Source organism: Mustelus asterias, chromosome 6 (genome assembly GCF_964213995.1).
Source record: "Mustelus asterias chromosome 6, sMusAst1.hap1.1, whole genome shotgun sequence".
NCBI classification, from domain to species: Eukaryota; Metazoa; Chordata; class Chondrichthyes; order Carcharhiniformes; family Triakidae; genus Mustelus; species Mustelus asterias.
The window spans coordinates 41,848,563-41,872,870 of record NC_135806.1 but is presented as its reverse complement, the minus strand read 5'-3'; the positions used below and the strand labels follow the sequence as shown (position 1 = coordinate 41,872,870).

Sequence of the window (24,308 nt, the reverse complement as noted above, 5' to 3'; positions counted from 1 at the left end):
AGCCGTTTTTTGGGAGAATCCCGGCCTGTGTTGCCTTGGTATCATTTTCAAAGAGTGTCTCTTTATGAACTCACATCAGTTTGAACATGTTACAATCGCAGAACAATACCAGTAGCAGCAACTGAAGCAAAAATCTGAGAAATTCAAACCACTATCCTTGTTCTGCCATGACTAATATTTTCCAATAGCACCACTCACGCTGAATTTAGTGCCAATGAATTGAATGCTAATTATCGATAGGATTTATCAATGTTCCAAAATGGAAGATCCATTTTATGATGTGTGTCCCTCAGAAATATAGAAACATAGAAAATAGAAATATAGCAGCAGTCCATAAAGATTATGGAAGGAATCTCAAAATCAGGACACCTTTCAAAAATAAAACATTTATCAAGAATCAGGATTAGCTTCTAATTTTTTTGTCAATTTATATTTACTTTAAAAGTTACTCATTTTCTTTTAATTAGTAATTGATATCCCTACCTGGTCCATCAATCGAATTTGAGTGGTGTGAAGGAGCTGAATTAACAAGCTCAATGGACGTGACATAATTATTGAAGCTCTCCCTAGTTAAAGGCTGCACATCGGGGTAATTCCCTAACTCCTTCCAGACAGTAACACTTTTCCTGAAGAAATTAACACTCATCCAAACAAAAATGTTCTACCAAAACAGACAGAAAGGAAGGGCTCAAAAGTTAATTGCAATTTTTTCTATATATATATAAATATATAGAAAGTATTCAAAATAGCAGAACTCAATCTTAAAGAACTTTTAGCTGGTTGCCTCTGACATTAAATGTAACTTTCCCATTGTACAGGTGATGAAGCCCGAGGATTAAGTGATTCTGAGTCATCATCAGACATTGACTCATCAGTGGACATGTCTATAGAGCTCCACAAACTAAGAAACGGATTCATACAGCCTCTTACTGAAGAAGACGAAGATATTGAGAACACAGAAAGTGAGGCAACAGACAGTGACTGCTTAAGGGAGGATGTACAGGAAGAGACCAGTTGTAGCACAGGGGATGTATCTGACCTGAACGACGAAACAACAAGTCAGGAAGGAATCACTTATGAAAGAAGCTTTTCTGCTGACTCAATGGAAGAACTGCAAACAGAGACTTCAGTGAGCAGCACATCATGTCCCCAATCATATGGTGAGATTTCTGAAGAAGATGACAAAGATTCTGTCACTGGAAAGAGTGGATGTGAGTCAGTTACAAAGAAGTGCTGTATGGAAGAATTTAATGTCAGTTTTCATCAGTGTTCAGCAGACTCTCTGATCTCTACCCAGACCCTCACGGAGTACTATACCAATAATATAAACAAACCAGTGACTTGCTCTTCACCTGGTTTTAGCCAAAGTGAAAACTCGTATACCACAGAAAGTTGTACCCAGTGTCCCAGAGATGTCAGTGGAAGCCATGCACAAGGGAATGTGTCTTGGAGTTCGTTAAGCCATGGCCTGCTCACCGAGTTACCACCAATTCCTCTTCCAGCTGCTGATGGGGATTTATCCAGTGAGGTTCTAACTATCCCTATTCTGGATCCTCCCCTTGGCTTTCAGGACAGTAGTTCTGAAGATGAATTTTTTGATGCAGCAGAAAAATTTACTGAGACTGAATGTCCAATCGACGCCAAATTCAATGGAACTGGAACAGGTAGGTCTGACTGGTGTTGACGTTCAATTATCTGTTCACCTTCACTTACTCCAATAGCAAATTGACTTGAAACAGGAAGTAGATTTCAACACTTTTATAAAAAGATAAGAGTTATGATTAAAGACAAATATGTCATGTCTATTTTTATTTGCTTCCTATGTTACTAATTCTCCTTTAAGTAGTGACACAATTGAGGGACATGTAATGAATTTGGGAAATTAAAGGAGAAAAAGCTGAAATTCTTGAAGCCCACCACTCAATCATTCGAAAGAATCAAACTCAAAACATGGATCTTATCTGAGAATTACTAACCTAATCTAGTAACAATTAGTCCCTGGTAAAGTTGAGAGGAATAAACAGATAATGTGAAAACAAGAAAATTATGTTAGGTTGAAAAAATATAAAATTAAAATTCTTAGCTGGTGACAAATCTTTTCAATAAAAGAAAGGTTATTGTGAACCTATAAAGTCAGGTATATGTTCAACTCTCTGAAGTAGGACTCAAACCTGTGGCCTTCTAACACAGCAGCAGTAAAACTACTACTGACTACTACCAGTTAACCTTTGATGCCAGTGGTTTGTGAGTTCAAAGCCCACTATGGCAAGTTACGACATTGGATAAAGGATATTGAGATAATGAATCCACACATTGGGCCTTGATTTTTATTGAGAGTGTGTTTGGAAACTTCCACGGGGACCACAGCATCAGACCTAGGAAATTTTAAGTCCCAGGCCTCAGCAAATAATATATAGTCTGTTTCCCAAAACTGGCAGGGCTGGAGTCTGAGTCAGAAGGCAGGAGTGAGAAATTAGCAAGGAAATCTTAGTTAGTCAACTCAGTTTACCTCTTCCATGCATGCACCATTGTTTCTGGGTGAGGAGGGTAAAAATCAAATCCTTTGACTTACCACCTGCTTTAGTTAGTTCTTCATTCACTGTAGACCCAATGGATTCTTCCTCTGGTACCATGCCCCATGAGTGCGTTGGCGACCATTGACTTCCCTTGGATTGGTCCATGATTATACTTGTCAAGGTAGTGCAGAGGTTTGCCATTGCCTTCTGCAGTATGGCTGACCAGGAAACTCTCTCACTTTTTCTGCCTGCTATCAGGCGTATTGGAATGATTTACAGCAGTGGAGGCCACATACGGCCCATCAGGCTCTGAGTTTGGCCCGCAAGACATTTTGTTGACTGTTACCCACACACCAAGAGTTGTCACATTTCACTGGTTTCCATCCGCACAGTTTTTTTCCTACCATATGACTGTAGAGGTACACACGTGAAGTGAGGTTCGTGCTGATTGCACACAACACTGGACGCATTTTTCCTGCCCCACTACGCTACTTGACTAGCGAAGTGGGGCAGGAAATTTAAGTGGGAGGCCAAAAGCATGATTCGTGACCGGCATCCGGCCAGTTCTGATTTTTTCTTCTGACATAATCAGCCTTGTTACGGGGAACAGTGAGGCTGATTAAAATCTTCATAGTCTCATTTCAATTTATTTAGCGAGGCTGGGACAATATTGTACGAGCTCACTTATGTTTCTGACCCCACCCGTCGAGGTCCACACCAGCGGGGATTCACATATGATCACCAGCAATGGGGACCAAGCATGACGGCATCACTGGTGGGACTGGAGGCGGTTGAGCCCCCCTAGGAGGTCAGGGGAGGAGGGCAGTGCCCCTTTGGCAAACCTGGCACTACCAGCCTGGCACACTGGCAGTGCCCACCAAGCACTGGGCAATGCCAAGAGGGTAGGGCTTGAGAGGTTGGGGCCAAGCAGAGGTGGAGCCAGACTGGGGGGAGGGCGGGGTGAGAGGGGGGAATGGGAGAACTCTGCATGGGAGGGTGGGGGCTAGTGATGAGGCCAACAGTCGGAGGCCTGGGCTGGCCATCGGGGTGGGGGGTGGTGTTCGGGGTGGCGATGTCCCTAGAGGAATGGGGTTCAGGGCCGGCGATGCCCGTGGGGGGTGGTCAGGGCTGGCGATGTCCAGTAAGGTGGTCAGTGCTGGCGATTGGGGGAGAGGTGGGAGACAAGTATACTGGGAGATCGGTGCAGTGCCCCCTCACCAGTCTGATGCCAGCCTGTTGAGTGGGATTAGGCCCTCCCCCCTCTCCTAGTGTAAATCACCTGTCGGCCTCTGTGTTGCACAGAGTGCAGTAAATTCATTTCACTAGGCTTGCCCAAAAACGGGTGGGAAATTCTCCGTTTTCCCATCTGATGGGCATTTGGAATTATTTGGGAAAATTTCGTTCATTGACTGTAAGAGCCTCAGCGTCCAATCCAACATGAAGATTTCTTTTGCTTTTACCACTTGAAGTTGATGACAGTTCTATTAATAAATGAATAATAAAGCATTTTCTATAACTTGTGAAATTTTAGGCACTATTAAATGTATTCAATCTTATTCAAGAGTCATAGTCAGTGAACATACCCAATTTCAATCATGTGGCCCATTGAGATGAAGGAGGACCACTCATGCAGCCCATCACTGATTTATAGGCCGATCATCAACCTGTTTGGCTACACACAAAGTGAACACACCTTCTGTGACCATCACCCCTGAAGTGGAACTTTAATCTAGAACTTCTGGCCCAGAGGTAGGGATGTGACATCATGCCACAAACTTCCCACCGATTATTCACTGAATTATTCATGGAAGTCAGAAAATTTATGACACAGAAGTTTATGGCCCATTGTGCCTGTCCCAGCTGAAAAAGAGTGATCCAACCAAATCCTATCATGCAACTCTTGACCAATAGCCTTACAGGTCACAGCTTCAAGTGCACATACACACTTTTGTTTTAAATATCATGAATGTTTTTGCTTCTATTAACAGGAGAAATTATCATTAGGAATAGGATATTGAACAAATATTTTCTCCAGAATTTTCCCATCCCGCTTGCCACAGGAATCATGGCAGGCGGGGGGGCAGACCATGCAAAGATCCATTGACCTTGGGCAGGACTTTCCGGTTTTGGAATGAATGGGGCCGGAAAATCCTGCCCTTTGAGTCCTCCTTCACAGTAGAATACACAAATTACATAACAGAATTAGAGCATGACCAATGGGATAATGAGGGTGAGGGATGTAAAGTAATTGGTATCAGCAGTGGTAAAGTATTCAAGAAAAACATAAGGACTAAATGCTGAAAAATCCCCAAGTTCTGATGACCTACCTTCTGGATTCTAAAAAAGTTAACTGCAGAGATAGTCGCCGGAGTTTTATCACCCTACCTGCCACGGGAATTGGAGTGGGCAAGCGGCAAACAATAGGGAAGTCCATTGACCAAGGGCGGGATTTTACGGTTTCGGGATAAGCGATGCCATAAAATCCCACCCAGTGGGTAGGATTCTCCCAAAAAATTAAATGTCATAACAGCGAGAACAATGGAGCGATCCGCACCGGTCTCTCAAGCACGCTCCACACCACAATCCCCCCACATTCAGTCACAATTTTGGAGAATTGGGATTTTTGCACCTGTACTGAGGGGGCTGGGGCCTAAACACACCAGTGAGCCTGGCTTCAGAGCACTCAGACACATTTCACCCCTCTCACACTGCATTGGGAGATCGCCTCCCTGCCCCCCCCACGGGTATCACGACCTCCCTCCATCAGCAGCAGGTTTCCCCATCCCCTCCCCAAAATGGGTTGCTGGCATCAGAGCGTTACCAATGGGTGCCCCTGCCTGACTCCCAACATGCCCCCCCCATCATGACCTCCGACATGACCCCTAACATAACCCACCCCTCTATGACCCCCCTTGCATAGCGCCCCCATCATAACCCCTGCCCCCGTCATAATGCCCATCATTGCCCCCACATGGACGCCACTTCCTTAGCACTGCCCCAGCACAGTGACGGGGCCCAACAAGCACTGCCAGGGTGCCTGTTGGCTACTGCTAGGGTGTCCAGTAGCCACTGCCAGGTAGGCACTGCCTGATGGGTACCATCCGGCCATACCCCCAACCACACGTGTGCTTCAATGGCCTCTGCCCCCCCCCCCCCGCCCCCCCCCCCCCCGCCCCCCCCCCGGTGTGGCTGTCGTGCAGGGTCACCGCAGGTGGAGGCCAATAATGATTCTCACTGTTCTCGCGCTGTGCCCAAAGGCCGGAGAGTCCCGTGCGCTGGGAGTTGAACAGGTAATTCATATTTAAATGCCAGTGAAATATGCTAATTGACCTCGTGCCCTTTCTATGCATAATCCAGTTCACGCCATTAGAAACGGGCCATGAAAGTCACAGATTGTTTGGTATCAGGCACAAAACCAATATTTAGGCCTGCATGTTATTCTCTGGGATCAGAGTGATCTGCACCAAGCACAGCGAGGTCAGAGGATCACCCTCAGTAGATGTACCAGTTTCCATAATTCCATGAATTCTAAAATGATCCCAATGGTTAGAAGTTAGCAGATGTAATATCATTCTTCTAAAAAAAGGAGAGAGAAAACTCGGAACTACAAGCCAGTTAGCCTGATATCAGTTATCAAGAAAATGCTGGAATCTATTATGAAAGAAGTCTTAACAGCACAATTGGAAGAACATAGCATGATCAGACAGCACCGACATGGTTTTGCAAAAGGAAAAGGTTGTTTTGACAGCTTTATTGGAGCTTTTTTTGAAGATATAACTAGTAGGGTAGATAAAGAGGAACCTGTAGATCTAGTACACTTGTATTTCCAAAAGGTATTTGATAAGGCCTGCACAAAAAGTTAATATGCACTGTAAGGGCTCATGGAGTTGGGGTAATATATTAACATGGATGGAAGATTGCTTTGTGGACAGAGAGACAAGTGCTGTTGGGTGGCTGAGGGTAGTCATTAGCCACTTGTACAGTGGATAGCCCTTGTTGCCATGCAGCAATTCCCTAGTCCAGCATGGTGCCGCAAAAATGGCAGAAACTGTGGACCGGTGCAGGATGAAAGCATCATGACAACTGCCAGGATAGCGGACAATCACCAGCATGATGGTGATTGTGTGATGCATGTTGAATGTGTGATATCCTTTGTGGTTTTGGTACTTCCCACCATTGAGATGTGGATTCCGCAAGGCCACGAGTGTGGAGGCGATGGATACCTGCCCCATGGGGAAACTGATTTATAAAAATCCGCCTTAACATGTCCTTGGAATGATAGCAATAACTCGTTGAGAGGAGCAATGTGAATTAGGATAGTAAAGGATTTTATCACATTCACTATAAACTGGAAAGGAATATAGGAACTTGATGTTTTGCTCTTGCTCTGTATTATTCTGATAAATAAAGTTGGGAAAGGACAGTTCCACTTTATACAGATCTATTGGTATCTTCAAAACTGTATTTTAAATATAGCTCGAAAATCAATTAATAATGGAGGGCAGTGATTGCATGTATCACGGCCTGTTGAGAGTTGTGGAGAAGAAAACTTAATTTGCAGAACAATCAATGTCTCATTTGATATTTGTAGAAAACATTAGCACTACATCAACAATTTAAATGTTTTTCATTTTCTCGGCAGATTTGGAGTCTGCCTGTATTATGGGGATTGAAGAGAAATGGAATGCGCAAACAAGGAATGGGACTGGAATGGACATCAAAAGATTTTCAAGAAATGCAGAAAAAATGCATTTCCTACCCAAGGACCTTTATGGTGTAAATGCTGTTCTACCCCAGTGTTATCCAAGCAAAGGTGAAGATCACATGTGTTGTTATGAAAAGGAAAATCTTGTGTCAAGGATGCAGCAATCACTAACTCTCTCTTCTTTGACCAGCACTGAGAATGAACCTGCATTGTTGGAAACTAAGCCAATTGGTCCATTAAAGTCCATCTCCATCTGTGCACACAAAAAGGTCACATCAGATTTAATGGAGATGGAGCCGGATACCATGGAAACAAAATCAGTCACAGAAGCAATAACAGTCATTACTCCAGTCTCAGCTACACGCTACCCATGTGATCCAGACACTACAGAGGGATCTGCTCCTAAAGCAGACTGTTCTGAAGGAGGAGAGATCACAAACAAACCTGTCCTTAGTCTGGAGCTGCTTGGAACAGATTGTTCCAATATGGAGGAGTGTTCAAATCCTTCAGGAGTAATTCTGGAGCTTAGCCATACTTACTCACAGAATCTAATAGAAGATAAGACATATAATGTGACCACTGTGTCTTGTACTGATGAACAACAAGCCCTGAATGCTATTAGTTTGAATGTCAAAGAGCAAGGTGAAGCAATTGTCAAAGACAATATCGTCCTAGAAAAGGAAGATGAATGTGCTCAGTGGATGGACATGGATCAAAATGGAACTTCACCCAGACAAACCTTACATCAAATAGACACCAAAGAGAATGCATTCACCTTTAAAGAAGAGATTGAAAACTGTGACAGAGGAGGATCATGTTACCAAGATGACAATGGCAGTATAACTTCACAAATATATTTGGTGATGCCCAGTGGGGATCAAGCAATGTTCCCAGAAAACTCAGTGCTAGAAGATGAAATCTCCAGCAGGAGGAACTCATCTGAGGGAGATAAAGAAAGCAAAGATGCTTACTCTCTCAAAATGTCTAGGCTGCTCTTGAATTTAAACCGAGTGTCCTTTAAGACATTTGGCATGGTTAAACATTTAGCATCACCAACCTCAGAACCAAAGATGGAAGTTTGCTCCGTGAAATCCCCTAACATTTCTGAATTTCCCAAGGAACCAGCAGAAGATGGTTTGAGAGGTTGCTTTTCGAGAATAGAACAGAGCAGCCACCAGACTGAGTCACTTGTGCCTCCCACACAAACAAATATAAATGAGCTCAGTGCAACAGCACTTTGCCCACAAGATAAAAACCCTCTTCAGGAAGTATCATCACTGGAAAATACCTCACAACTGCTTTATGAAGTAGACAACACAGCGACTCAGGAATCTGCAACCCCAACTCGACAAACTGAATGTCCACCTTCCCAATCGAGCAGCCTCCAACAAACAAGATATAAACTTGATCTGAATGTTGACTCCAGAATCTCAGCTGCGCTTACAACAGACACGGATAAGGAACCAGATAACCAGCTCTCAATGGGTGGAAAGGAAGCATGTGGCTGCCAGATAATATATGGGAACTGTTTTAGAACATTGGACACTGATGTTAATGATGAAAACAAAGATCTCGCAAATTCCACTCAGCAATCTTCACCAAAGACCACTCCACCTGATTCAGGAAGCCCCTTATCTCAATACCTCACCATATTTACTAGGCAAAATGACGAAACCACACTTAACGGGTGCTACTTTGTTGTTCCTAAAACTGATGCCATATCAAAGCATGAAGTTCTATTACAGTTCAAGGATAAAAGATACAACATGCCAAATGGATTCGGCCTGATACAGAATGATATCATGAAGCTACTCAATGTGTTGAAAGAATTCCCCAGAGAAAGTCATGTAGAGGAAGAATGTGCAATTCTTATTTCATCAACCAAGCAAGAACTCGATACTGAAAGCAAAAAGCTGATGTCCGCCTGCCAGAAGAGCATCAAAGTAGGCCAGGCTCCTGTGGAGATGCTCCTGGGAGTTTCCGAAAGTTTCCAAATCCTAATACAGCTAACAGCAATATGTCTTCAATTCACGATCTGCTTGCACTGTGCAGAGCGCCACGCAGAAGTGCTCAGTAACTTGACAGAGGTTGTTATGACTTATAAAACCTTTGTGCAAGCCTCTGAGGATGCATGCAGCAGAGGATCAGATGATTTAAGCATGAAAGTACTCGCTCAACAGTGCACTGCACTGACTGCCGGGGTTTTCTGTCTGACCCAGCTATTCAAATGATCCACCTTTGCAATAGAAAACAATGTTTGGAAAGTTTGTGGGTGTGCAAGAATACAATTATAAAATCTCAAAAGATATAGAATTGTGCAGCAAGTACATTGCAGTGCACTGGGTTCATCCCTTGCAGATAAGTGTGTAGTACAATGTGACACATTGGTGTGGCCAGTACCAGCCAATCAGAGCTGCTACAAGACACCGTCTTATTTGGATGTTAAGGTAGAATTCCTGGCAGCTGATTGGTCATTCAGGACTTCCAAATGTATCATAAAGTGATGCCGATGAGAACATTAGAATGGAGCTGACCTCTCCCCGCAACTGAGTTTTAAATTCATCTCATTCTGTTTCTTTCACACTGGCTATACGGTTAATGTGCTTCAGGGGTTTTCCAATGAGTTTCTAGAGGGAACAATGTGTAGCCACAAAGTATTTCATCATTTGGTATGGATTGACACCAAATTAGCCATCTCATTCAGAGGGCCAAAGCTGATGGCTCCTGTATGAATGGAAATGATGTGCGCACGTGTTGTGTACTTATATGCATGGGTGTGCATGCGTATGTCTGCGGATGGTGCGTGTGATCATGTGCTGAGGTAAGAATGGTATTGTTTTGAGGCCATTATTAAGTAGGTAGAGGAGCAGAAATACAGGAATTATTTCTTAGTATCTATCTCAGGTTCTGTCTGTTTTGGGAGTATTTGATATTAGCACTAGGTGCATTAAGCTGGTAGAATGATCCATACTTTGATTTTGATGCTATTCATCTCAATGGAGTGAAAATGGTATTAAAAATGCTGCTCCTATTTCCATGTTATGCCATTAGGTGGCAAACATTGGATTTCCTCATTTTGACTGGAGACAGGATGCATTTTCCATCATTGGCTGGGGCTTACTTGAAAGCTTTCTCCAGCCAGTGGATTGGAGAGTCTGTGACTGACTCCTTGATGCACTGTAACTGGTGGCAGCACATCACGATATAACAGGCCTGGAGCTGGAACTTGCCAACCATTAAAACTAATGTACTGGAAATTGTGAGCTACAACCTCTCAGCCTACAGTCTCTTGTGCAATTAGCAGTCCCTGGGTGGGGAGTGTTGGATTAGGGAATCAGCTTTGTACAATGGATGCCAGGACTGCTTTTAATCAGCAGTTTTGAGTGTTTCTTGCTTTTTTCATTCAATGGTTTAAAACTTATAATTTGAATATTTTGGAATAAACTAAAGGAAGGTCATTTTCTTTTACCAGAGTGTAAAATAAGTATTTCTGTTGTTCAATACATACATTCCCAGAAGCACACTGTGATAGGTGCAGAGCAAGCGATCATTTCAGGTACTTTGATGATTTTCTCTTTTAACCGCAGTTCACATAAATTGACCTTTGCCCCTACAACCTGAAAGCTGCACCCTTTCAATGATTTTCCCGTTGCAAAGTTGCATTAACATTATTCTGCTCACAGTCATTTTGTCACTCAACATCAAAGATCAATTTCCATGGTGGGGAGGATTGTGCAATTGTGATGGCAAACATTTCACAATGATGATTTTAACCTCAAATTAAGCTTTATATACTAGCAAATCAACATGTATTTCCTGTTATTAAATAGAGATGTGAAGCTGGGAAATAGTCATAATGCACGGGGGAGCATAGGCATCCCTCTTTCTGGAGAGAGACAAGTGGCTTGAGTGGCACTCCCAATCAAGTCTAGGGCAAGGCAAGGGAGCAGGTCTCCATGTACTGCCATAACCAGTATAGGGATTGAACCCACACCATTGGTAGCATTCTGCATCACTCTCGCCAACTGAGTTAACCAATCCCCAACAAAGACACATGAAGCACAATCAGTATAATATTTATAAGGGATAAAACCCTCCATTTAGTCCTCTTTATTGATAAGCATGAAGTCAACAAGTGTGATCATCTCATTCACAGGTTTTCAGAAAACTGGAACTGTTGATGAAAATACGGTTGGACAATGACAATGGGCACACAGTTAGTTCATTCAAATGACAGGAAGGACTTGTTCTTGATATTGATGGTTTGTGGTTTAAACCAGTGAACCAGAACAGCCTAGGTTGAAAAAGTATTTTCTGTTTCTTTAATTAAAAAGGAGATAGGAAAAAATTTAAATTTTATTAGAAGACAATTTTATATTTTTGTGATGTCAGAAATCCGTGTTTACACAATGTATTTTTGTGGAATTGCTTTTCATTTCTTGCTACTTTTTCCTCTGCAGAAAGTACTGGTTCACATTGAGTTGGAGTTCCATTGACGAGTGAGCAGTTTTTGTATATGGAGATTGTAAGGATCCTAGCCATGGGACCATCTCCACCAACCACCCACCAAACAGTAAATCCTCCCCCACAGTATTCCCAACCCCAACACCCTATGGCACAGAATTCCAATCCCTGCAACCTAAGCTGGTTAGGTCCCCCTCCCACCCACCAATTGGATCTGACGCATCCCTGCCCTGGCCCATTCCCACCCAACCTGACCCTGCCAACCCAAACCGACTGGACCACCCCACACCCCCCCCCCCCCCCCCCCCATCCGACCTGACCTGACCTCCCCACCCCGATAAGGCATGGCTGGACCCTCTCTACCAACTCAACCTGACCCTACCCCAACCTTTATCCCCTGACCTGAACTGGCTGGACCCCCCCAGTGTTCGATGCCCCCAACACCTCGATGTCTGACCCCCCCCCACCTGTCAATATCCAAAACCCCACCTTCAATATCCAAAACCCATGACGTCCAATCCCCCCATAATGTCCAACCTCCCAGGCCGATTTCCACTCCGAGGAGGTTATGGCCCAATATTGCACACTATTCAGCTCAGGCTGACATTAAATTAACAATAGCACAGAGCTTCATTTGTATTAATTTAGTTCTCATCTTCATGTTGAACTTGCCTCAATTCTCCCCATTTCTGCAACCTCCTTCAGCCCAGTTCTGGCATTGTAAAACAAAGCATGACACAGAGCTATATAAGGAGAGCTTGGGTCAGATGAGATAAGTTTTAAGGAGCATCTAAAAGGAAAGGAAAGTAGAAAGGTGGAGAGGTTTAGGGAGGGAATTCCAGAGCATCGGGCCTCGCCAGCTAAAGACACTGCCATCAATGATGGAGTGTTTACAATTGGAAATGTCCTATCGGCTGGAATTGGAAGAGTGCAGATATTTTGGAAAACTGTCGAGCCAGAGGTGAAACCAAGATGGGATTTGAAAACGTGGGTAAGAATTTTCAAATCAAGGTGTTGCTTAACCAGGATCCTATGTAAGTCAATGGACACAGCGTTGATCAATGAAAGAGATTTGATAGGATGTAGATATCATGAAGTTTATGGAGGGTAGAATAGGAGGTAGCGTGTTAGAAGAGTCAAGTCTGGAGATAACAGAGGATAAAATGACGGTTTCCGAAGCAGATGAGCAGGCTTAGGCAGATTTGGGCAATTTTACAGAGATGGAAATAACTGCGGGCCTTGGTGGTGGCATGGATGTGTAGTTCATCTTGGAATCAAATATGACATCAAGATTTTGATTGATTTATTATTGTCACATGTATTAGTATACAGTGAAAAGTATTGTTTCTCGCACGCTATATAGACAAAGAATACCATTCACAGAGAAGGAAAGGAGAAAGTGCAGAATGTAGTGTTACAGTCATAGCTAAGGTGTGGAGAAAGATCAACTTACTGCGAGGTAGGTCCATTCAGAATCTGATGGCAGCAGGGAAGAAGCTGTTCTTGAATCAGTTGGCACATGTCCTCAGACTTTTGTATCTTTTTCCCGATGAAAGAAGGTGGAAGAGAGTGTGTCCGGGGTGTGTGGGGTCCTTGATTATGCTGGCTGCTTTTCCGAGGCAGTGGGAAGTATAGACAGTATCAATGAGTGGGAGGCTGGTTTGAGAGATGGACTGGGATTCGTTCATGACCCTTTGTAGTTTCTTGCAGTCTTGGACAGAGCAGGAGCCGTACCAAGCTGTGATACAATCAGAAAGAATGTTTTCTACGGTGCATCTGTAAGTGGTGAGAGTCATACCGGACATGCCAAATTTCCCCAGTCTTCTGAGAAAGTAGAGGCTTTGGTGGGCTTTCTTAACTATTGTGTGGGTATGGAGGGGACCAGGACAGGTTGTTGGTGATCTGGACACCTAAAAACTTGAAGTTCTTGATCATTTCTACTTCGTCCCCATTGATGTAGACAGGGTTATGTCCTCCACTACGCTTCCTGAAGTCGATGACTAGCTCCTTCATTTTGTTGACATTGAGGGAGAGATTATTGTTGTCGCACCAGTTCACCAGATTGTCTCTCTTTCCTGTACTCCGTCTCGTCATTGCAGACAGTCTGGCAGTTGCTGGGGAGAAAGGGAGCATGGGGCTAAGGAGCAGATTTTGTAGTGGCGTCACATAGGATGTCATTTGTGACTTTGATAAGAGCTTTTTCAGTACTGTGGGCGGGACAGAAATTTGATTAGAGAGATTCAAACATGTCATTGTGAAATCATAGAACGTTGACAGTATTGCAGGAGGCCATTCAGCCTGTTGTGTCAATGCTAGCCCTCTGAAGAAGCAATTCACCTAGTGCCATTTCCTTTCACATAGTGGGTGACGGTGAGAGGGGCTGGGAGGAAGCAGTCAGTGCAGGGATCCCCTGTGGTCGTTCCCCTTAGCAACAAGTATTCCGCTTTGGATATGGTTGAAGGGGACGACATACTAGTGGTGAGCCGCAGTGAGAGGATCTCCAGCACTGTGTCCGTCTCTCTGGCTCGGGAGGGTAAGGGGGAGAGCGGGAGGGCAATAGTTATTGGGGACTCGTTAGTTAGAGGGATAGATAGGAGGTTCTGTGGCAGCAAAAGAGACTCGAGGATGGTATGTTGCCCACCGGATGCCAGGGTCCATGACGTCTCGGACCGTGTCTTCCGGATTCTTAAGGGGGAGGGGAAACAGTCACAAGTCGTGGTACACATTGGTACCAACGACATAGGTAAGAGAAGGGACGGGGATTTAAAACAGGAATTTCGGAAGCTGGGCTGAGAGCCAAGACAAAACATGTGGTCATCTCTGGTACGTTACCGGTGCCACGTGATAGCGAATTGAGGAACAGGGAGAGAGTACAGTTAAACATGTGGTTGCAGGGATGGTGTAGGAGGGAGGGTTTCAGATACGTGGATAATTGGAACACATTCTGGGGAAGGTGGGACCTGTACAAACAGGACGGGGTGCACCTGAACCAGAGGGGCACCAATATCCTGGGAGAGAAATTTGATACGGCTCTTCAGGGGGGGTTTAAACTAATTTGTCAGGGGAGTGGGAAAAGGAGTTGTAGTGCGGAAGTCAGTGTTGAGGGTGGTGAGGTACTGGGGAAGGTATCAAGGTCAAGGGTGGGTACCGGTAGACAGGAAGGAGGGTTGAAGTGTGTCTACTTCAATGCAAGGAGCATCCGGAACAAAGTAGATGAACTTGGGGCGTGGATTGGTACTTGGGACTACGATGTTGTGGCCATTACGGAGATGTGGGTAGAACAAGGACAGGAATGATTGTTGGACGTTCCGGGGTATAGATGTTTCAGTAAGTGTAAGGAAGTTGGTAAAAGAGGTGGAGGAGTGGCATTGTTAATCAAGGATAGTCTAACGGCTGCGGAAAGGCACTTCGAGGGGGATCTGCACACTGAGGTAATATGGGCTGAAGTTAGAAATAGGAAAGAGGCGGTCACGTTGTTAGGAGTTTACTATAGGCCCCCAAATAGTAATAGAGATGTGGAGGAAGAAATTGCTAAGCAGATTATGGATATATGTGGGGGTCACAGGGTAGTTGTCATGGGGGACTTTAACTTTCCAAATATTGATTGGAACCTTTGTAGGTCAAATAGTTCGGATGGGGCAGTTTTTGTGTAGTGTGTACAGGAGGGTTTCCTGACACAATATGTGGATAGGCCGACAAGAGGTGAGGCCACATTGGATTTGGTACTGGGAAATGAACTGGGCCAAGTGTTAGATTTGGTTGTGGGAGAGCACTTTGGAGATAGTGACCACAATTTGGTGTCTTTTGTTATTGCAATGGAGAGGGATAGGGCTGTACGGCAGGGCAAGGTTTACAATTGGGGGAGAGGTAATTATGATGCGATTAGGCAAGAATTAGGGGGCATAAGATGGGAACAGAAACTATCAGGGAAAGGCACTAATGAAAAGTGGAACTTTTTCAAGGAACAAATACTGGGTGTCCTTGATAGGTATGTCCCTGTCAGGCAGGGAGGAAATAGCCAAGTGAGGGAACCATGGTTCACGAAAGAGGTGGAATGTCTTGTGAAAAGAAAGAGGGAAGCTTATGTAGGGATGAGGAAACAAGGTTCAGATGGCTCGATTGAGGGTTACAAGTTAGCAAGGAATGAGCTGAAAAAGGGGCTTAGGAGAACTAGGAGGGAACATGAGAAGTCCTTGGCGGGTCGGATCAAGGAAAACCCCAAGGCTTTTTACTCTTATGTGAGGAATAAAAGAATGACCAGGGTGGGGTTAGGGCCGGTCAAGGACAGTCGTGGGAACTTGTGTATGGAGTCAGTAGAGATAGGCGAGGTGATGAATGAATACTTTTCTTCAGTGTTCACCAAGGAGAGGGGCCATGTTTTTGAGGAAGAGAAGATGTTACAGGCTAATAGGCTGGAGGAAATAGTTGTTCGGAGGGAGGATGTACTGGCAGTTTTGAATAAACTGAAGGTCGATAAGTCCCCTGGGCCTGATGAAATATATCCTAGGATTCTTTGGGAGGCAAGGGATGAGATTGCAGAGCCTTTGGCATTGATCTTTGGGTCCTCACTGTCCACGGGGATGGTGCCAGAGGACTGGAGAGTGGCGAATGTTGTTCCTCTGTTTAAGAAAGGGAATAGAAATGACCCTGGTAATTATAGACCGGTTAGTCTTACTTCGGTGGTTGGTAAATTGATGGAAAAGGTCCTTAGGGATGGGATTTACGACCATTTAGAAAGATGCGGATTAATCCGGGATAATCAGCATGGATTCGTGAAGGGCAAGTGTGCTAACTAAGTGTGTTGATGAAGGTAGGGCAGTTGATGTCATATACATGGATTTTAGTAAGGCGTTTGATAAGGTCCCCCATGGTCGGCTTATGATGAAAGTAAGGAGGTGTGGGATAGAGGGAAAGTTGGCCGATTGGATAGGTAACTGGCTATCTGATCGAAGACAGAGGGTGGTGGTGGATGGAAAATTTTCAGACTGGAGGCAGGTTGCTAGCGGAGTGCCACAGGGATCAGTGCTTGGTCCTCTGCTCTTTGTGATTTTTATTAATGACTTAGAGGAGAGGGCTGAAGGGTGGATCAGTAAATTTGCTGATGACACCAAGATTGGTGGAGTAGTGGATGAGGTGGAGGGCTGTTGTAGGCTGCAAAGAGACATAGATAGGATGCAATGCTGGGCTAAAAAATGGCAAATGGAGTTTAACCCTGATAAATGTGAGGTGATTCATTTTGGTAGGACTAATTTAAATGTGGATTACAGGGTCAAAGGTAGGGTTCTGAAAACTGTGGAGGAACAGAGAGATCTTGGGGTCCATATCCACAGATCTCTAAAGGTTGCCACTCAAGTGGATAGAGCTGTGAAGAAGGCCTATAGTGTGTTAGCTTTTATTAACAGGGGGTTGGAGTTTAAGAGCCATGGGGTTATGCTGCAACTGTACAGGACCTTGGTGAGGCCACATTTGGAATATTGTGTGCAGTTCTGGTCACCTCACTATAAGAAGGATGTGGAAGCGCTGGAAAGAGTGCAGAGGAGATTTACCAGGATGCTGCCTGGTTTGGAGGGTAGGTCTTATGAGGAAAGGTTGAGGGAGCTAGGGCTGTTCTCTCTGGAGCGGAGGAGGCTGTGGGGAGACTTAATAGAGGTTTATAAAATGATGAAGGGGATAGACAGAGTGAACGTTCAAAGACTATTTCCTCGGGTGGATGGAGCTATTACAAGGGGGCATAACTATAGGGTTCATGGTGGGAGATATAGGAAGGATATCAGAGGTAGGTTCTTTACACAGAGAGTGGTTGGGGTGTGGAATGGACTGCCTGCAGTGATAGTGGAGTCAGACACTTTAGGAACATTTAAGCGGTTATTGGATAGGCACATGGAGCACACCAGGATGATAGGGAGTGGGATAGCTTGATCTTGGTTTCAGATAAAGCTCGGCACAACATCGTGGGCCGAAGGGCCTGTTCTGTGCTGTACTGTTCTATAGCACAGCCAGTTTTTCCCTTTTAGTTAATGATTCAATTCCCTCTTGAAAGTCTCAATTAACTTTGCCTTCACCACATTATCAGACAGAACATTCCACATCCCAACCATTCTGTGAAAAAGCTTTGTCACCATTGTTTCTTTTGCCAGTTACCTTAAAAGTGTGCCCTCTGGTTCTTGATCCTCCCACCAGGCACAGTTTCTCCCTATCTACACTGCCCAGCCCCTCATCATTTTGATTAGGCACAGTAATCGGCAACTCCACATCATTTTGAATACTTTTACCATATCAAATTTTCTCTCGACCCTTCTCCTCCAAGCAGTTCCAGGAAAGATGGACATGAATTTGGCAGGTAACAACACATTCAAAGACACTACAAATGCATATCAGATGCAAAATCAGTGCAAAACTATGTCAATGGCACTAAGTAAGTGCTGGTTTAAACAAGATAATATAAAATCGGGCCCTATGATCATTAGTAAACAAAGCATGGCTATTCTTAATATGCTTATCTTCAGTAGTACCTCAGTCTGCCATGTTGCTGTGGAGTTTGTACCACAAGAGTCTTTTATAAAGCATTGACATGAGTGAACGCTTTTATTGGACTGACAAATTGTGATGCAATATTTTTAGACACTTGAGTTTCCCAATATATGTACAATGCACTTTGCACCTTTTCCTATTGAGCTGGTCCAGGAATCAGCATTGTCACTCTTTCTACGAGATATATAATTCCATATAAAGCTGTGAGAAGCAATCAGTTGGTATTGGGAAATGTATTTGCTATGGCTTTATATTTGCAATGTGATAATTAAAGGCTTTATTTACTGTAATAAGCTGTGTATGCTTGGATCCAATTAAAATATATAGGTGTAGTTGTATTTGCCTGTTTCCCTGATACAATGAAATGATATTTTGCTGCGATGCAAGCATCTTGCTTAAATTAGTGAGCGATTTGTTTCAAAATGTACAAATTTAAGCTGCTGAAACTATTGTGGAATGACTGATTCAATCAGGACACCAAGGGAATCGAGACAAGCTACATTTTGGCATTGAAAAACCTCAATAAACTTCTATTTTCTCTTATTGGGAATCAAGGCAATGTGTGTGTGCATGCATGTATGTTCCTGTTCCTCAGTGCCTGACACATCTCTTCACCTGAACAGCAAGATAGAAAGCTAAGCTGCTGAGCTGTACAGATTTCATTCGATGAGCAGTATTTTTTTCTCTGAGAGGTGTGAGCCTGGGGAATTTTCTTCCCCAGACTGTGGTGGAGGAAGGGTGACTGAATATTTTTAAAATGGTGGGGATGGTTATATAGATTCTTGACTAACAAGGGAGTCAAAGGGTATTGGGGGTAGGCAGGAAAGTGAGGTTGAGGCCACACACAGACCAGGCATAAATTTGTCAGATGGCGGAGTAAGATTGAGGGGTCGAATGGCCTACTCACACTCCTAATCCATATGTTTATATGCCCTGCTTGTGAGGTAGTCAAATGTTCATGTAAATGACTGAAGCCTGCACATCAGAGACCAAGTATTAAACATAAATTAAAATAGTCACATTTTGCACATGCTTCAATTTGATATGATTTATGTTTATCGAACATTGAGCGGGATCTTGAACCCGTACCCTCCGTGCGTGAGATCACTGGTGGACGTCAAAATCCTGTGAAAATTGGAAATCGCAAATCTCACCAGCGAGATTGTGATCTCCAATTTTCCCTGCCCCTCGCTGGTGATGCAATCAGGTTCACGCCCACAATAGTCGAGAACCTGATTTTAATAGATTTCAATAAATTTAAATATAATTATACACCCTGCTCACCAAATTATCTCCCCTCACTGAATTTTCATACCTCATCGATGTGACGTCACCTATCAAGGGGAACCCTCTGGGGGCACAAAGGTAAGTATAGAACCTGGGGGAGAGAGGGACATGGCCAGACAGTGCCCTAGCAATGCCCCCGGCAGAGATTGGCATTGTCAGATTGGCACTGCCACTGCCAACCTGAGAAGACTCACTTGTTTGTAGTGGAGGGGCGGGGGGGGGGGGAGAGTGCACATTGAGGGGATGAGGATGATTGTGATGGAAGGGGATAGGGATGATGCGGGAAGGCCATGATTCCTCCATGAACGGGGAGGGGTTTAATCATTATTTGTGGGGTGTTATTTCTTATTTCCGATCAGGACACCCTTTAAAAATGGTGCCCGATCTGTGTGGAGCTGGTTCTTGGCTCAAAGAGCCCCTGCCCCGTCAGAGTGACGGTGCAAACCATGCCCACTATATTTTTGTTTGAGAAGTGTCAAGGTCTGGACAGAAAACAAACCAGTGGTGCTGGAAACTTTCACACCAGGTTTCTTGCGAGAGCTGACACTTTAACAAATTCTCGTAACATTCCCTCCATTGTTGGGAAGGAAGTAGTAAAGGGGAAAAATTGAAGTGACTAGTGATCATAGAAGCCACCTGTAGACCACAAGTCAGTGATGGATCAGGAAGGTCATTCGGTTCATCCTAGTTCCTCCAAAGAGACCCTACAATCCGGCCATTACACCATACATGGGAGTAATTTTAAAATAACTCACCTTGCAGAAAACTGATAGGATTGGATGAGCTATCAATGGAAAACGACATCTGGTGAGTATAAAACAGATGGTCAATCAAATGAAATGTCGGCTTAATGTAAAATATGATTCCAATATATCTAGCATTGAGCCATAGAATTACTAGATGAATAAAGATCAAGGTCCAAAATAAAAGCTTTGTCCAATTACAGTATAAATCTTTTCTGATTTTCATTGCTCTTAGCTCTGACAAAGGGTCATCTAGATTCGAAACATTGGCTCTATTCTCTCTCCACAGATGCTGTCAGACGTGCTGAGATTTTCCAGCATTTTCTATTTTTGTGAGTGTGGAAGATCCGTTAAGTTTATCTGTTATCATCGTGCCATCAATAGATCCAATGATAGTGGAGTTATTGACAAACCATAGCAACTAATTTTGAACAATTAGTCTATAACAGATCCAGACATAATGTGAGGAAGCTTTCAGTGGTGGACCTTTGGCAAACATTGGTCTAAAGTCACCTGCTGCTCCACTTATGTCATTAATGATTTGGAAGACGGAACTAAATGTTTTATCTCCAAACTTGCAGATGATACAAAGTTGGGTGGGAGGGTGAGCTGTGAGGAGGATGCAGAGATGCTTCAGTGTGATTTGGACAGGCTAAATGTGTGGACAAATGCATAGCAGACGCAGTATAATGTGGATAAATGTGGGGTTATCCACTTTGGTAGCAATAATAGGAGGACAGATTATTACTTGAATGGATGTAAATTGAGAGAGGTGGATACTCAGCGAGACCTTGGTGTCCTCGTGCATCAGTCGCTGAAAGTAAACGCGCTGGTACAGCAGGCAGTAAAGAAGGTAAATGGTATGTTGGCCTTCATAGCGAGAGGATTTGAGTATAGGAATAGGGACGTTTTACTGCAAATGTATAGGGCATTGGTGAGGCCACACCTCAAGTATTGTGTGCAGTTTTGGTGTCCTTATTTTAGGAAGAATGTCCTTGCTATAGAGGGAGTACAGCAAGGGTTTACCAGGCTGATTCCTGGGATGGCAGGTCTGTCACATGAGGAGAGACTAAGTCGCTTAGGATTATATTCACTGGAGTTTAGAAGAGTGCAGGGAATCTCACAGAAACTTATAAAATTCTAATAGGGTTGGACAGGGTAGATTCAGAAAGGGGGAGTCCAGAATTAGGGGTCATAGTTTGAAGATAAGGGGCAAACCTTTTAGAACTGAGGAGAATTGGTGAGAATTGTTTTTTTTTACCCAGAGAGTGGTAAATGTGTGGAATTCACTACCAAAGAAAGTAGTTGAGGTGAAAACGTTGTCTGATTTCAAGAAGAAATTATATATAGCTCTGGGGGCCAAAGGGATCAAGGGATATGGGGGAGAAGGGGGGATCAGGATATTGAATTTGATGATCAGCCATGATCATAATGAATGGCGGAGCAGGCTCAAAGGGCCGAATGGCCTACACCTGCTTCTAGCTTCTATGTTTCTATGTCTCTATTCAACCCCACTGCATCCCAAAATGTTATTTAAAAAAAATAAATCAATCTAATTTGCACTTGAATTCACAAATATTATATTCCATCATCTCCTGATGAAATCTGTTTCATAGATTGTCTGAAATATTGCCCCTAATATTTACAAGGAGGCAGAGATGATTGGGTGAGGCCAAAAAAGGTCAAAGAACCTGGAAAGGCTGGGGGCATACAATTCCTGTGGCTCTTAACGGTTGGACCTTTCTAACATGTTTTACTCAATTTTCTGCCCAGCAGTCTGTGAATTGGACAGTTCAGAATGGCGGAATGGAGGGCCAGTGGACGGAGGCTACAGCCAACCAGCACTCGGGAGATCCATGATGCCAGGGATAGGGAGAGGGGTGGAAAGAGGCCACAATTGAGGCTGGGGAGAGTAGCCAAAACATATTTTTTGAGGGGCTGCATGAGGAGAGTATTCCTACTCACTCTGGACCACAGTGTGCTAAAAGAGGCATGTATTTTGTGAAGCCAGTAGCTCCTAACCCTCTTTTCCTGCTGAGTTCCCAATCCCTGAGGAACCTGTGTGGCAATCTGGCTCCCAATTACATTGTGGGATTCAAATTGATGATCAAGTTTCCCATCTCTCCACAGTGGGATACTCAGATGCTCTAATATCCACTGTAGCAAAAATAAGGCAGAGTTCAAAAATAAGGCAGAGGTCACATTTCTCTGTCAGGGTTGCGAACTGTGACTAAACATACACTTGAGGGTTTCATCACATGACTTGTCCCACACTCCAGCCATTAGTCGGCCAACACATTTATTCTTGTGACACATTGGCTTCCTACGCCAAATGGAAAACGAAAAGACTCATTACTCAATTGGATGATGCTTGACTGTCAGCCAAACAACCCTCTTTCCGCCCAATTTTAATATTTTTATGTCTGATAAAGAGAAATGTTCAAACAATCTTGTTTTAACAGTCCTGTGATTTTTATCCAGGGTTGCACACAGTAGTTTTCTGAAGATTAATCTTCAATTCCTGGAGACAGCAGCCCAATCATGGAGGGTTGGCAACCCCATCCCCATACTTATCTCTTTAACACAGGTCCTGCGGTCTCCCACTTGTCATGGGGTGGGGATTAAGAGCATGGCTATTGTTTCAGCATAGTCATTTTGCCTTTAACCCCCACCATCTGCTTTAAGGTGAAACGGCCTGCTTTGGTCTTTATTATTGAGCCCCATTAAAATCCCAAAAAACAGCAATCACTTTTCAACTTTCTTTTTTCAAATGGCAGCATGGTCAATTTTCATCATCACTCCTCATATCTGGCCCCTCCATTATAGTTCCTCTCTTCTGTATCCTTTCAATAGCTGAAATATCCTTTCTGTACTCTGGTGATCAGTACTATGCACAGTATAAGTACAGTCATAACAATGTTTTACCAAGTGGGAAGTTTGGTAAAACATTGGTAAAACTATTCCAGCTCAATACTGGGTCCCATCCATTGGACTTTATGCAAGTCAACAACCCCTGAATGTCCATGGGCTTATCACTAGTGCTTTGATGTGATAGGTCCTTGAGCTCTGCTGTTAACTGATGAATTTGGGTCCATGCTGCAGCCTGGTTGATGTTATAGAAATCATCTTTTGTTACCTGAAGTTATCCTGTTCCATCAAAACTGAGTGCTGTCACCGTCTTCATAGATAGAGGCCTCGATATTAATGCTCCTAAGACAGGCAGGAGAGAATGGTGGTTAATGTCAAATGTGCAAAATGCCAACCCACCTGCACCAGATCTTGCCAAGAATATCCAGGAAGATGTCCAGGAAGAGGCCTTATGAACCTCCTCAAACCCACTTTGCCGACATCCTGCTGAATGGCAGCAAGAGCAAGCTGCAAATGGTGTGACCATGGTCTCATGCTTTCCACTCCACTCCTACCCACTTCTCTCTCTCCTTTCTGTATTTTTACTCTCATATACCCCAGACCTGCCAACTGGCCAAACACTGCAGCCTCACCATGAAAGGCATGAACAATAGCAGACATCAGATGAAGAAGAAGCAACTTAGATACTGGCATTGTGCATACTTTAGTGGGTAGCATAGAGATGGAATCTGCACGTGGTGAATCACCAGACTCATGGGAACTTTAGCCAGGCCAGAGGGAAAGGATAGCATGCGTGCCAAGTCCTCATAGTATGAGGTTGCACATGAGTTCTGCTGCAACAGACTGGACTTTGATGGATGATGTAGAGGGGAAAACTGATGAGAGCGCATGCAGAGATGCTTGGGTCTGTCATAGAGCTCGTTGTCACTATCTAGGAGCATGGAGGAATCTGACTCCAACTGAGCGCAAGGCTTAACCTGCTGGACAGTTCCATGCCAACAGTTGCGAATATCCAAAATGCAATGCCTGAAGTGGCTGATGTCTCAGCTTGCATTGCAGAACAGGCTGAAGCCACCAACATCTCAGTGCCACAGCGGAAGCTCAGATTGAAGTCATGATATCCATGCTTGTTGCCATTCAGGCTCAGATCCTGCCACCATGACTATATACTAGTGCTCTATTGGGCTTGCAGGC

General features: G+C 44.0%; 1 protein-coding gene and 1 long non-coding RNA gene across 2 annotated transcripts in view; one reads left to right on the top strand and one right to left on the bottom strand.

Annotated features, from left to right (window-relative positions):
• Positions 1–9,452, top strand: part of frmpd1a (FERM and PDZ domain containing 1a) — a 102,198-nt gene extending 92,746 nt beyond the window's left edge. Inside the window, exons 14-15 of the mRNA XM_078213856.1 lie at positions 819–1,664; positions 7,159–9,452. Coding sequence (XP_078069982.1) covers positions 819–1,664; positions 7,159–9,452 — 3,140 coding nt within the window. The remainder of the gene's footprint in view (positions 1–818; positions 1,665–7,158) is intronic.
• Positions 9,453–13,558: 4,106 nt separating this feature from the next.
• On the bottom strand, positions 13,559–23,453 carry LOC144494827 (uncharacterized). The gene is made up of 3 exons (XR_013498157.1): positions 23,383–23,453; positions 20,259–20,307; positions 13,559–13,892 (listed from the first exon to the last, which is right to left on the bottom strand). It is a non-coding gene; the product is annotated as an uncharacterized LOC144494827 (long non-coding RNA).
• Positions 23,454–24,308: the final 855 nt, after the last annotated feature.